Consider the following 14,366-nt stretch of genomic DNA (forward strand, 5'->3'; position numbering starts at 1 on the left):
GACACCTTCATGTATCAAGGTATACTAACTATAGCAGGTACCTGAGTCAGAGCTGGGCAGACATTCTATCAAGCCACAGCCGATGTGCATCGACTAATCACAAGGTTTCATGGTATTCGGGCATCAAGCATCCTTGTCATCCTACCATACAATCATGTCATCGTGCCAGAAAAGTAAAAGCTAAAGGCCAGAAGAGAAGAAGGGAAGAAAAGCAGCAAAGATATCATCGCAGCGAGACGCAGTTCAAATCAAACCAGCGTCTCCAATTATGTGCATCCAAGTCAATCCATCCAACGCCATAATCACAAAGCCACCCACGCTACCCAGCCCAGTCCCATTCCATTCTATTCACGAAGTTGTCCATTTATCGATTGTTGACCCAAACATTGCCCAGCGCTCGTCGTCGCTTTCGTCCTTCAGGCTTCCAGCTGGGTCGGAATCGTTCGTGGTCCGTTGCTATCTTGCGCTTGAACATGCTTAGATCGTCCAGAAGGTTCTCCATATGCGTCTGCATTTCCTGCGCCTCAACATGACTGGCCTCGCTTTGCATCGTGTCTTCATCTTCCCAAATGAGGTCCGGCTCGGGTTCGGGCTCGACGTCGGACGGAGGCGATCGGGCACGGCTGAGCCGCTTGCGATTGGACGGGGAGCCATCGTTCTCATTCACACTGTATAAGCCACTCCGGCGCTTATGCACCACCACCGGAGGGATCGGGTTCCGGATACTGTCCAAGGCCAGCTTGAGGTGATTCCGCAGGGCCTCGTTCTCCGTCTGCAGCTGCCGGATCTTACACTCACTCACCATCTTCGTCTCCTCCATTAGTCGCTGGAGCTTCTCCACCTTCTGCTGATAGTCTTCGAGGCGCTCGTTCTGCATCTCATTCTCCCGTCGGTTGGCTGCGGCCAGGCTGACACTCAGCTGAAGCGTGCGTATCGTTTCCGCCATTTCGGCGATCTGTTTATCACGTTCGGCGGCGGAGAGGTGGTCCTGGTTAACTCGGGCCCGTGTTCGGATGCGCTTGGCCTGGTCTGCGTATCGTAGGGTGGAGAGCGTTTCCTCGTAGTCACTGGGAGAAATACATGCTATCATCGCCGTCTTCGAGTTGCCCCCAAGACTATCTTTCAGCAGCCAGGTCAGGATCGAGTCGCGATACGGGACCACATCCTTGCCCTTGCGTTTGCCTCCGCGACCCGGCTTGGGATCTGCCAGTGCGGCAATGACTCGACCCAATGTGGTCAAGGACTTGTTGATATTGGACCCCTCGCGCAGTCGTTGACCGGTTGCTTCCGTGGACTTGGCTCGTTCTGAACCTGCCAGATCAACGAGACGTATTCGTGCCGTGCGCTCAGTGGTTTCATCGGTCGAAAGGTCGTGGTGGATCTGCTTCAGAGTAATAGTAAACACTGCGTGTGATCGGGACGATGTATCGTTCATCTTCGTGCTGGCCACAGTGCGCGATACGTCACCCTTGCGCATGAACTTCATGAGTTCGTCGAAGCTCTTGACCGTCACCTCTGTTAGGTCCTTGACGTACGGGCCTTCCAACGGGGACTCCCGAATACGAAGGTAGTGCGGCGGGTCGCTCCGAGGGACCAGCAGATCGCGCACATGTTCATTGTAGACTTCAAAGTAGGAGACGCGCACGTTGAAACTAATATCCGGAGATTCGGCGCTTTCGATACGTTGGAACAAATCTTCGCAGGTCCGAGGAATCAATCCAGGCGCTTCCGGTGTGCCCATCATGGTATAACTCTTGCCAGAACCCGTCTGGCCATAGGCGAATATGCAGGTGTGGTATCCTTCGAAATTGTGGTCCAAGAACTCTTCTCCCAAACAGTTGTAGACGTCTTCCTGGTGGGCGTAGTGGGGATCCCGTTCGTTATGCGACCAGAAAGAATTGTCAAAAACAAATGATTTATCCTCCAACACCTTTCCGCGCGCCTGCGATTTAGGCTTCCCTTCGTCTTCCGGGCTTATCTGGGGCGCTCGAAGTTTGGTCGTCTGCGTATGCGGATCCATGCTGATCAGACATTCGGCATTGCGGTTAATCTCTATGCTCCCAAATATGGGATGACTGTCAGCCTCCATCCGTAATATTCTTCATCGTTCAGCCAGACGTACCTCTGGGAAGGAACTTCCTCACACGGACGACAACGCGCACGTTGCCGCCGCCGCTGGAAGGACTAGACATGCTGTCGACTCGGTGGTGGGCAGACACGGCCACGCCCTCGCGTGCGCGCAGTGACGGACTGGACGCGGTTGATCGTAAGGTAGCGGCGGAGGCAGTCATCGAGTGGGCCGAGGGACTGGTGATGCCGGTTATCGCGGAGATCCCGGAGGACGAGGCGGAGGATTGGGAGCCAGGCCCGGAGCCGTGGCCGATATGGTGGTAGAAACGGGGGTCCAGGGACATGGCGTGACCGTGATCCCTCAAAAACTGTACAAACTGAGTGAGGTGCTCACGATGGCGTTGAAGTAGGCAATGGTACATACAGGCAACTGTACCACCGGATGGTAGGGACCGAGAGGCGGGCTCTTTTCTTATCGAGGAGGGATTGATATTAAGGGTATGGGGGGTGGTGGTGGCTGCTGGGTTAGTGGACCCAAGAATGGGCGTAGTGCTCGCCCTCGAAGGGGGGGATTAAACAAGGAGGATATCCAGAATGTATATGCTTGCGCGGACCGTCCGTCTGCAAGTTCAATTGACATCCGGCACTAGACAACAGAGCGATTCCACTCTCGACATGGGGTAAACAGTCGGGCAGTCGGGGGTTTCGGGAAAGCTCCTGCGATGGAAGGTGAAAGAGAGAAACATGCAGTGGCACGCAAGGGGATGGAAGACAGTACACACTTCCCCCCTCTCGAAGAAGGTACACGGGGAGATGCAGCGATCGAGGAGGGACCAGAAGCAACAATCGAGAACTTGGGGGGGTGTTTGATCGTGGGGAGTTCAAGATGAATGAATCGCATCGCCATGACCTCGTTTGGGGATTTCCCGATCGGGAATAGCAGACAGCCTGAGGCAGCGCATGGACCTTCTGGCAGCGGGTGGTTGCCATGGCAATTCTACAGACAACCAGGGACACGAGCTCACGATAAGAAAGACTACTGCTGTGTTCGGAGAGACACAGACCGCCGAGGATGCAAGGATATGTCTCGATTGCATACAATCTGATTGTTTCGATTGGGTCCGGTGGTCAAGGAGTGCACCACCGGGAAATTACTAGCACTATCCACATTTACACATTGCATGCACTCATGTCTCAGCATCCACCGCTCTTGTCCTGCAAAGAGTGACTGACAGCATCGAACATTCCGCATGGTCTCATATCATATAGCCGCGTTGCTCCCTCTATGGACGCCTCCAGCGTCATCATTCCCACCGGGCTTGACTTAGTCTAGTCGAAGTCCTCATTTGCGGCCTCAAAGACATCTCCTTCGTCCGGGCCTTGTCGTCCTTTTCTCATTTTTTCCACGTCAATATAGGAATCATTGGGCACTGGGTTGCCGTTCCGATCCAACGTTGTTTCAAACATCTCCTCCGGGGTCCAGTTTGCACTGGGATCCTTGGCTTTGGAGGAGGTACTGGGCGCAACCTTCTCCTTGGCAGCTTCCGCAAGGCGCGAGACGGGATTCGAACCTCTTGAGGTCATGGTGGTGGTTATATGCTTTCTGTAAAAACTATTAGTTGATAATCCGGCTAAGACTGCTGGCCATCTCCACGGCAATCGAGTACATCTGCACCCGCAACCAAGGAAAAACAGCAAGCGTACCAGATGGTAGTACAGTTGCCTAGATGGACTTTAGTTGTGATGGTTACATTCAGATCGACGTATCATGAAACCAACGACAGAAGCGAACTGGGGCACGGGCCCGGCATGATATATGGTCCAATGGTGGCGTTAATGATGAGATTATGACGATGGGACTATCCGCATGATGGACTTTACTCACAGGCGGCTGTTGCTCCCAGCCGCACCCTTGTTGGTCTCGAAGCGTTGTGATTGCGTGGTTTTGGCTGGGTGAAGTCATTATGAAGTTTAACCGGTTCGCATTGGCTGAGCCTTCGTAAAAGCAGGGCAGGATCCATGGTCGCTTGCAGTATGGTTGCGTTGTCTTCGATTGTTGTTCTATGGGGTCCATGGTACATTAGTTGGTCTCACTAAGATGCAAATCAACTTATGATGACTTGATGGAATGTTTGTATAGCCGATCGCTCCAATGTACCCCACCCGGGGTTAGATTCGACCCCACAGCCTGGGGTAAGCCCCGACGCGCCATTGCACACAATGCTACCACACCCATTCCGATGGTGGCTGGCATGCTGGTTCTATCAACGCAATAAATGCCTCGTAATTGAACGACATCAAACAATCAATCTCAACCAGTTCTACGTGGGCCTCCAATCATAATGGCTTAGCATCATGACTTGCGTGGAAGCCCATTTTCTCATCGGCCAACGCACTCCACCGACTAACAAATATATCAGATCTGCATAATAATGTTCTCAGCCGTTACCAATTTGAGGTTGGGCTTTCTCGCTAGTAGTGGGGCACTTGTAACAGGGAACAATAGGTTGACTGAGACAAATTTGCTGATATGCCTGGAGGCTAAAGACAGAGCATGAGACTTTATCATAGTTGTATGACCTTCCTCACATCAAACCCGCTGTCTTTTTTCGAATCACTCCAAGGCAGCATATAACCTCGTTGATTGCTCACGACTCTTACCCCCTTCTCCATGAAATCAGTAGTGTAATGGGTATGTCCAAACACCCAGACTTTCACTCCATCAGGAATTCCTGATAGGATATCAGTTCCAAAGGCAACACTCCAAGGACTCTGAGCATGTCTAGGACTAGAGGTCCCCTGAAGTGAAGGTGCATGGTGCGTCACAACAAGGATAGACCGTTGCCTACTGCGCTTCCCCGCTGCTTCATTCTCCTATAGTATTGCACGTATCTCCTTCATCAACCAGGAATAATCAGAATCATGGCGTGCATTATGGTCATCAACCGACCAGTCTGCAATCCTTTGGAAATCTTTGACTTTTGACTGAACAATATCGGCCAATTCTTGGGGTACTTTTTGACCAAAGTGTGCAACCAAGGATACTAACGTTAGAACCTGGGACATCGTATCGTTTCTGATGGAGGACGATCAGCCGTCCACTAAGTGCAGGATCCTGCTCAAGTCGTTTTGCTCTTTCTATGCTCGTTTCAAATGTCTCAATATAGAACTCATGATTCCCAAGTACAAGAAACACCAATTTGAATCGATCAGTGAATTTCTGTAGGAAGTTGCGGTAATCTTCATAGTCCGTTAAGCGTCCGATATCGCCCGCGAGGATAAGATGCTCTGCGCAGGCGGGAATCTCATAGGATGAGTACTGTTGGTTGACCTCAAAGATGGAGGTCAGAAAGAATCTGGAATGATACGGATGATTGATTCAACGAAGACCATACTTTCCGAAGCATTGCCTTGATCCAAAACGAATGGGCGGTTGAAGCTGAGAGAAGGCGGAACTACTCAAAAAGGAAATTCCATGGTCGAAACAGTATATCACGTGACTATTAACAGCTACTGTAGTAGTATGTGCTAGGGCAGCAAGTTTCCCCCAATTCTGGAGTTGTCGTATGGTCACATTACTGAGAAGCTTTTGAAAAAATCACTGTGTTGGATGAAATTCGGTGAACAGTGACAAGTGGGACTCCGAGCATGTAAAATGAAGAGCGAAATAGAAGCTAAAGACATTCCTTTGATTTTCTTCTCCCTTCGAGACGTCAATCCAGTACACAAGTCATAGTATCGTTTTCATATACTGTTATCGAGACTAATCCAGAGCCTAGTGTCTTTGTTAGTATTTTAGTAAGAAAGTTGTTTATGTACACATGGAAAGCAAGTCTCCCAAAAGCTAAGCTATAGTTCTGCAGGGTAGACAGCCTTTTCCGAAATACGGCATAGCATAGCAATCAAGTCCCTATCAATGCTTAAAACCTCCTCTCTAGTCATATGTATCGAGACTCAATGTTCATTTGAAATGATAGACCACATTACCAGGTGCCTGGCCACGGGTATCGATTAGGATTCAGCTTTTCTGAACACATATTTTCCTTAGGTAGGGACAAGTAAATTCTCTCAAAAGTGTAACGATGTGTGTAACGATACTATGGATAGTCATACTAAGTGAAACATGAGCAGGTTACAAGGATCACTGAGCTTCGTCCCTCATGTGAAGTAGAAGTCATTCTTCTAGGGTATATATGTGTTCCAAGATTTCTGGGGTGACATGTGTGTCGCCATAGCCCAACCAAAAAGTGCCAGGGTTTCCAAATTTATCATAGAACGTAAATCGACCCTCCCAAGTCCTAGAAGCCGGCCAAGTTCTACCAGCCGAGAGAAACATATGGGTGACACACAGGGCGTTGCTTTTCTGATTTATGGTGACCTCAGCCGTATGAGAATCAATCCCCACTGTTCGCGTTTCTTCTGATCCCATCGGCCAATAGTAGAAGATACTGAAGAACCCAATACCAGTGTCGAAATAAGCGGTTGCGTATTCCAAGGCGGGGTCAACTGTGCCCAGATCATAGCCTTGAAGGTCTGCTTTTCGGAGTTCGTACTTCTTGGTGGTCAGATAAAAGTTCCGTTGTACCCAAGTGCCGCTCTTGTCTGGAAAATCTTGCTCTACATTATCCTCCTGCTGCTCAAAGTTGAGATCGTCCACCTTGTATGTAACTGGGTTCGTACCCACGAGAGTGACTTTGGAATCAAAGGTTCCACCCCCGGTATGGACAATCGTACCATCGGACTGTTTGATGCTAGCACCGATTCTCTTGTCTTCGACCTTCGTCGTCGTAACCCAGTGACGCTTCTTTTGAGGACCCCCAGCCGCCAGAGATAGGTCAGGCTGGGCGGCCCATGTAGTAGATGGCAGCCCGTGTTCGAATTCGTTTTCTGTGACTGAATAGCTCCACGATCCTGATATTTCCGTGGGAGGGTCGTCATAGTCAATGAGTTCGATCGTCTCGAGCTCGGAATCATTCAGCTCATAGGCATTGTTGGTGTCTGGATCAATCACACTGATAACAACAATCACAGGAACCTGCATGTTGCCATTGGCGTAAAGAGCATCACTCGTGGCGCTGGGTGTAGTGGCCTGGACTTCGAACGAGGAAACCTCCCAGGAGACGGATGTAGAACCCATGATGAGATAGTAGATGATTTATAACTGAGGTGAATGGCGTGAGTAGATGATATCTCTGGACAGACAGAGGAACGTGCTGCTCAAGGGTTATTATAGATTTCCTAAGCGAATATAGCAATAGGTGATGCCCGCCATCCTGGTTGTACAACTTGAAGAGAACACCATTGTTCCGATATCAGCTCTGGATCACACAGGCTCTTCGGGATTTGACTTATTTGATGAGACTTGGCCTTTTCCTTAGATCTAATCTATCTTGCGTAATCATTAGGGGCCTTTTGCCCAATGGAGATCCTGTCTCGTCGATCGTTGGCCACTTGCAGGTTCCAATGTATGGATAGTATAGATTCAGCATTCAGCTCCCTCCATAGTGGGTCCATCCAGTCTAAATGGTCCGAGGATTTCTCTAGCATAGTACATCAGCCGGTTCAGCTGCGCCCTGGACGCATATGCATGTTGAATGTTGAACTTTGCCACCCTTATGCAGTTTGCTTGATTGGGGAGCACCTAATTTGTTGCCAGCGGCGAGCAGAACGTATCAGTCAAAGTCTGGGCCCTGATTTTGGCGACAATCGCTAGACACAATCAATTCGAGAACTGATTTCATAGCCATTGTAATGTGGTTGCCAAGCGCAGGACGTGACCAACTAGTAACCCTCAACAATCTTCAAGTTGTATGGATACAACCCCGTCTGCGAAGAGCGAGATAGTACTGAGATAGTAGTAGACTACTAGGGCTGCTGCATTTCTTCTTCGTTTGGCATGGGTATTATTCTACCCAGCGTGTCCCCCTCACTAGTGCTCTAGCTAGCAGGGGTCCGTAACACCGCCCGTTTACTAGACCGACTAGTTACACAGCAAGATGCCACGATTCAATCCGGAGTGGTACCAAGCTGATACTAACTAGTGATTAGTCGGGCGGGCTACTGGAAAATCTCTGACCACCATAACACCAGCAGGGCGGGGTAGGCTCGCCATGACGCAGACACCATGTCCGGGATTTGGTTTTCTTAAGGTTGCAGCAATCCTGCGAGCTAATATTAGGAAAGATGCAGTGGCTCGTACTGTGCGATCGATAAGGCCCTATGGTTTTATTATATGCGAATATCAGGTGCACGTTGACGCATCTTCCACCTTCCATAAGCGTTAGAGGGCAGATTAATCTAATGTAACATTAATATAATAACTACCATTCTAGTATTGTCTAGACTCACTCCTCCACCCCTCCAATGTATAATAGCTAGATTAAGTACTACTTAGTATCCAATCATCCTCTTTGGATCCATCTCGGAATATGTTCCCGAGCTGAAATTCAGCTGGCAAACCCGAAAAATGTGAGCAACCCTTAGTACTAGTAGTCTTCTTAGCAGTCTCAGCCCTCCACTACTCTAACATGGTTTCGGAGAGTCCGACAGACCTGTAATGATGCTGTAATGCATCTGGGAGTTTGAGGTCTTAGCATGTACGATGTCGAAATAGTTGTATGTTATGTTGCCACCTTTGATATGAGATGCATGATTTGAATGAGACCTACTTGACGTGCTAGATCAACATGAGGTGGCAAGTACACCTCGCAGACGGATGAACGCTCCTCATGTTGTTCCACCAGTAAGACATGGATGTGTAGTGTAGAGACCTACTTTAGCGGCTTTGAGGTGACGAAGACAGCCTCGATCAATGTATCAATAGCCCAGTCATTGTGCACCTACTCCTCTGTGCTGACAGGGTGTGAAGATGTAGGGCATATACCAGCATGTATGTATATATAGGGAGCTGTTCACTGCTCTTGAATCTAGTCTAAGTGTCATGCTCATTCCCTGATCTCGTTCACAATTCTCCCATCATCAAAATCTCACAAATTTGGTTGGAACTCAGAAGACAGTTCATTATGTCGTCCAACCCTAGTGACCTCTACTCCCAGAGTTTCAATTTTCAAAGTTTTCTGCAGAAAGGAGTCGATCCTCGTACTGGACAATACACCGTCAGCATTCAACTCTTTGATGCGCCATCGGAGACTCGCAACTGTCCGTCACTCAAACTATCGTTGAGCTACAATCCCCTCAACACCAAAGATATCGGTCTGGGCACTGGCTGGTCTTTTAATCTACCCTCCTACGACCATCGCCAAGGCAAGACTCTGTTGCTCTCGACGGGTGAAAACTTCCAAGCCACTGAGACGACCAGTGCCTTTTTCATCCAGGACCAGAAGCTCAAGAGCTTCCAGGCCAAGAGAACGGGATCATCAGCAGGATCTATTTATGAGGTGGCCTACAAATCAGGCCAGGTAGAGATTCTCTCCGGTTTCAACAACACTTACAACCAATCGGTTCCAATCACCATCTACGGCGCAAATGGTCGTGCACTCAGTCTGGAGTGGACCCGCAACGGTGAACAGCCACGACTGAGTAAGATTCAAGACGGTGACGATGTTCTGCTGGAAGTTCAGTATTCCGATGCGCAAGTAACCATCACCAAGGCGCCTGGAACTACCGCGGCCAGCACCTTCACGCTTATCCGGCGTAATGCGCAATTAACCCAGCTCAAACTGCCGCTGGACGACGACACGCCCCCGTGGCAGTTTTCGTACAACTCCCTCAGCAACGGATTTGTGTGTGTCTCACAGGTGACAAGCCCCACTGGTTTGGTTGAAGAGGTCAATTACAAGCAAGATGGTCACCAGCTGCCCTCTGGAGCGCCTTTTACGAGAATTCCATACGTGGTGTCTCATGTGGCGCGTCCAGGCCGTCAGCAGCCAGCCATAAAGACAATCTACAGTTACTCCTCATATAACTTCCTGGGCTATGGAGGAGGACGGCAGTGGAGCGCTACCGGCGATAACTTGTACCAGGTGCCTGCGGAATACCAGTACACATCCACGGCGCAGCTTGAAGGTGGAGCAACTACAACCTATACTTACAACAAGTTCCACTTGACCACCAAGATCGAGGAACAACTGAACACGAAGAAAACTACCCAGGACATCACGTATCATGCGACTCCGAATACAGCATTTGACGATCAGCCTGCGCAATACTTGTTACCCAAAACGGTTGCAATCACCTATGCGGACACAACTGCCTCCAGTCGGACAGAAACAACAACAACCGAGTTTGACGAATGGGGCAATCCTGCTACGGAGATCAAACCGGATGGCTTGATTACCACTCGCACATACTACGCTGCAGATGGGGAGGCAAATTGCCCGGCTGACCCTCATGGTTTCCAACGATACTTGAAGACGGAAACAGTGACTCCGGCGGAGACGTCCTTTGCTGCACCGACCAGAACAGAGAAATTCGGTTATTTGGAGCTCCCTACTTCAAGCAATGCGACAGTACAGACATTTGTTCTGCAATCATCGCGCGTCACTCTTGAGGGGGACACCTCGCTGACCACTGCCGAGTATACGTATATCAACCAGCCAGACTCACGCGATCATGGACGCGTCCAAGAACAAAAAACATGGTTATCCTCGAAAGACAACGCCACAACCCAGACATTTGCCTACGAGTATCTCAATAGCGGCGAATTGAAAAAGACACTCAATACGGCCGGCTTCGACGGTGTTTCGGCCAAATTCGAAACCGTCCATTCCCTGTCATCTGGAAAGGTTACAGGACAGACAGATGATGCTGGTATCCAGGATGTCTTCCAGTACGATGCATTGGGCAGATTGGTTAAAGCCGCAACAGCGATCGATACCGATCAGGAAGCAGTCCGCTACAACAGTTACGCCATCTCTGACGACGGCAGTAGTGGTATGGTGCTGTCAGTCACGGATGCTAAAGGTGTTCAGACACAATACATTTCTGACGGCCTGGAGAGAATCTGCCAAGTGAAGAGACAAGATGATGATGGCTCGTGGGATGCATCTACCAACACATACTCCGGCACTTTTCGCTTACTGCAGGAGCGCAACTACAATGCTCTGGGCCAACATATTGAACAAACTGACATTGACTGGCTGCGTACCACAGATAGCGACCCAACGGAACTACGAACAACCGAGGAACTGCAGTATGACGACTGGGGTCAGGTCCTGAAGACTGTAAACAACAGCACAGGCGTCACGACGATTTCAGCAACGGATCCTATCAGCCTGAGTCAAACAGAAGGAATCGAGGGCGAAGGCCAAACCGTCACGCAGCTCAATCTGTCCGGCGTGCCTACTCAAATCCGCCTTCTGGGTAAAGATGGAACCGAGTACAGCAAGCTCAGATACAGCTACGATGGCCTCGGACGGCTGGTAGAAGAAGAAAATGCCTTGGGTCGCAAGACAAAATACCAATCTGACTCGTTTGACCGAGTCACTAAGACTACATGGGTGAGCGGCCGGGAAGTCAACGTTCAGTATGCCACTCAAAGCGCGGCAGCTCTCCCAACCTCACTCCAAGTCAATGACACAAGTCTGGGTGGACAGTCTTTCGATGGATTGGACCGATTGACGCAGCGAACAGTCGGCACGCGCAGTTTGAAGCAATCCTACCAGGGCAGCACCCCAGAGCCAACTCAGATTGCCACGGACAAGGGCGACTTCAAACTCACATACGAACCGGGTTTGCGCCAATCGCTTTCGACAGTCAGTGGCCAAGATAGGAATGAGACATACAAATATGACTCAAAGACGGGAGTTGCGCTACAGCTCAAAGGCTCATCCAGCACCGCGGATCGTCAGTACTTCCCGTCAGGCCTACTGAAAAGTGAAGCGCTCGACCTCAGCGAAGGTGTGGCATCCTTTTCTACTCAATCGACATACTCGATGGCCGGGAAGTTGCAAGGATATACCGACGTCCATGGAAAGAAATACCAGAACACATATGATAGTGCAGGCCGCCTGAGTTCCTTGACTCTTGGATCCCTCACGGTCTCTTATTTATACGACAGCGCCAACCGTCTGTCCGGCACTACAGTTCAAGACCAAGAGCATGATTCCAGCTTGACCACAAACCTTGTCTACGATGACTTCGGTCGAGAGATTGAGCGCACAGTGTTGCAAGGGGAGAAACAGGTGTCTAGACTGATTCAATCCTTTGGCGAGACGAGTCTTATCACCACGCGGCAAGTAGAAGATAATGGGAACATTGTCCGAAACGAATCATTTGCCTACGACGAGCACAACCGTTTGGTCAAGTACACATGCGAGGGAAGCCAACTTCCGAAAGATGAGAAGGGACATGAAATCCAATCCCAAGAATTCACCTTCGATAACCTCGACAACATCACATCAGTCACAACAGGTTTCCAAGATGGGACACAAAACACGGCAACCTATTCATACAGTCAGAGTGATCCAACCCAGCTCAGCCAGATTACAAACAGCCATCCCGATTTCACACCTCAAATCACCCTGGTATATGATGCTAATGGATGTCTCATCCAAGATGAGCAAGGCCGTGCCTTGGAATACGACAGCGGTGGCCGCCTGAAGTCAGTCAAAGATACCAGTGGCAGCCTTCTGAGTCAATACAGCTATGATGCAGCTGGTAAACTGATCTCCCAGTCAATCCCTGACCAGCCAGATACCCAGCTGTTCTACCGACAGGACAAACTTATCAGTGTCAAGTCCGGAGACCGCCAAGTGAGCTATATATCTGCTGGCAATGAATACCTGGGACAAAGTACCCAGAACGGCGAGTCTACGGAGATTCAGCTCTGGGGATCTGACGCGAATGGCTCTGTGCTCAACTGGTTCGACACAGCACAGCCAGATCAAATCCACCAACAGCAGTACACGCCGTACGGCTTCAGCGCCCCCGATTCTGCCTCCTCCATAGGCTTCAACGGCCAGTGGCGTGATCCAGTCACAGGATGGTACCATCTGGGTAACGGATACCGCGTCTACAACCCCGTCTTGATGCGCTACCATGTGCCCGAGCACACCGCCGACTAAGCCGGCGAGCGCGTCGATTCCAACGGACTTCCATGTTGGCATTCGCCCTTCGACTAGATCTGTTCCTATTCCGACTCCGACACTGGTTGCCACTCCGGCTGCGATTCCCACGCCGATCTCGATGGCCACACTTGCTCCGGCTGTGAGGACGCCGACTGCGACGCTCACTACCACGCTGATTACGGTGGACACTAGATCTGCCCAGCTGAAATCGAAGAGCCCGAAGAAGCTCCACTGCCCGCTTGGGTCGATGCGGTTGATTGGGTCGCCTAGGCAGTAAGCGTAGCCGTTGACTTCACCTGTGCCGAATGGGCTGCTGGGGTCGGCGAGGCTGGTGGCCGGTTTCTAGCTTCTGGACTCAAATTCGCCACCAACTTCAAGAGTTTCATCGGACGAGCTGGCTCATACACGGTCAATGAGGTTGCAAAGACGGGCGGGGAAATTTTCAAGGACGCTGTCAAAGGGGCTGTGGAAGGTGAAGTCGCCGGTCAGCTTACCTACGGCTTCTATGGGGATGCACTCTACAGCGCGTTGGAAGGAGAAGACTCCTCGACGCCCCAGCAGGTCTCGAATTCATCACCGGTAACTAGCACACCGTCATCATCTCAGCCCTCTCAGAAGGGCCAGGTGGTCGCGGTCAGAGAGGCGTCGTTGGCTAGAGATCCCATCAGACTTTCTCTGCGGGATGGTCAATCCACCGTTTCTTCTAATCGGGACCGCGCATTCGGTAAGGATGCCGGCAAGTCCATTCCTGGCATCTTGAATCGCCAGCTCAAGTGCACTTTCGGGCCGCTTGGAGCATCGCAGGGCAAGCGGCAAGCGACGGGAAGTGGTGCACTTGAGTCTCTGGAGAAGAAGAGAAGGTCGTGCGCGTCGGTGAGGAGTCAGATTCGGGCTCAGGGTGTTTGATTGAGGAGATGATATGAGTTCTTGCTGTGAAGGAGACGTTTGATGGATAAATGATGGATTAGCATTGAATGGGCTTTCTGTTGTCCGTCTCTCCCCATTTCTTCTCTCTGCCCTGCCAGTGTAAGCAAATATCAAAACAGCAATGTCATTCTAGTCTATCTAGCAACTATATACTATCACAATCTGAGATATTCCTCAATAATTAGTAAGTGCGGCTGTAGTCAGTCTATTAGTGCCGTGAACAGAAACAATGATGGTCTATGGTGCGCGAAAAAAATGAAATGCTAGAGATAATGGATAATCAGAGTGTGCAAGGGAGTGTGTAAGGGAGTTAGAAAAACCGAAATTATAATAACCACAAGA

General features: G+C 50.2%; 5 protein-coding genes across 5 annotated transcripts; 1 reads left to right on the plus strand and 4 right to left on the minus strand.

Annotated features, from left to right (window-relative positions):
* Window positions 1-104: 104 nt before the first annotated feature.
* Window positions 105-2,082, minus strand: BO87DRAFT_378762 (kinesin-3 family protein uncB). Its single transcript, XM_025623873.1, has one exon. The coding sequence runs from the start codon at window positions 2,018-2,020 to the stop codon at window positions 365-367; it is 1,656 nt and encodes a 551-aa protein (XP_025477220.1). The 5' UTR covers window positions 2,021-2,082; the 3' UTR covers window positions 105-364.
* Window positions 2,083-3,178: 1,096 nt separating this feature from the next.
* On the minus strand, window positions 3,179-3,866 carry BO87DRAFT_378763 (uncharacterized protein). The gene is made up of 2 exons (XM_025623874.1): window positions 3,775-3,866; window positions 3,179-3,673 (listed from the first exon to the last, which is right to left on the minus strand). The coding sequence occupies exon 2, from the start codon at window positions 3,652-3,654 to the stop codon at window positions 3,400-3,402; it is 255 nt and encodes an 84-aa protein (XP_025477221.1). The 5' UTR covers window positions 3,655-3,673; window positions 3,775-3,866; the 3' UTR covers window positions 3,179-3,399.
* Window positions 3,867-4,630: 764 nt separating this feature from the next.
* BO87DRAFT_408703 (uncharacterized protein) lies at window positions 4,631-5,477 on the minus strand (the record flags this gene model as incomplete). Its single annotated transcript, XM_025626178.1, has 4 exons — window positions 4,631-4,918; window positions 4,976-5,084; window positions 5,116-5,401; window positions 5,439-5,477. 4 exons carry the CDS (start codon window positions 5,475-5,477, stop codon window positions 4,636-4,638), a joined length of 717 nt encoding a protein of 238 aa, XP_025477222.1. The 3' UTR covers window positions 4,631-4,635.
* A 650-nt stretch (window positions 5,478-6,127) lies between these two features.
* BO87DRAFT_378765 (uncharacterized protein) lies at window positions 6,128-7,500 on the minus strand. Its single transcript, XM_025623875.1, has one exon. The coding sequence runs from the start codon at window positions 7,205-7,207 to the stop codon at window positions 6,245-6,247; it is 963 nt and encodes a 320-aa protein (XP_025477223.1). The 5' UTR covers window positions 7,208-7,500; the 3' UTR covers window positions 6,128-6,244.
* A 1,526-nt stretch (window positions 7,501-9,026) lies between these two features.
* On the plus strand, window positions 9,027-14,283 carry BO87DRAFT_408705 (RHS repeat domain-containing protein; the record flags this gene model as incomplete). The annotated part of the gene is made up of 5 exons (XM_025626179.1): window positions 9,027-13,070; window positions 13,152-13,278; window positions 13,372-13,977; window positions 14,158-14,208; window positions 14,249-14,283. Exons 1-5 carry the CDS (start codon window positions 9,093-9,095, stop codon window positions 14,281-14,283), a joined length of 4,797 nt encoding a protein of 1,598 aa, XP_025477224.1. The 5' UTR covers window positions 9,027-9,092.
* Window positions 14,284-14,366: the final 83 nt, after the last annotated feature.

This window comes from Aspergillus neoniger (genome assembly GCF_003184625.1).
Source record: "Aspergillus neoniger CBS 115656 unplaced genomic scaffold BO87scaffold_27, whole genome shotgun sequence".
NCBI lineage: Eukaryota > Fungi > Ascomycota > Eurotiomycetes > Eurotiales > Aspergillaceae > Aspergillus > Aspergillus neoniger.

Bases quoted from the DNA above. Each gene is read 5' to 3' on its own strand.
- BO87DRAFT_378763 (XM_025623874.1), bottom strand. From the start codon at position 3,654: ATGACCTCAAGAGGTTCGAATCCCGTCTCGCGCCTTGCGGAAGCTGCC.
- BO87DRAFT_378762 (XM_025623873.1), bottom strand. From the start codon at position 2,020: ATGGATCCGCATACGCAGACGACCAAACTTCGAGCGCCCCAGATAAGC.
- BO87DRAFT_378765 (XM_025623875.1), bottom strand. From the start codon at position 7,207: ATGGGTTCTACATCCGTCTCCTGGGAGGTTTCCTCGTTCGAAGTCCAG.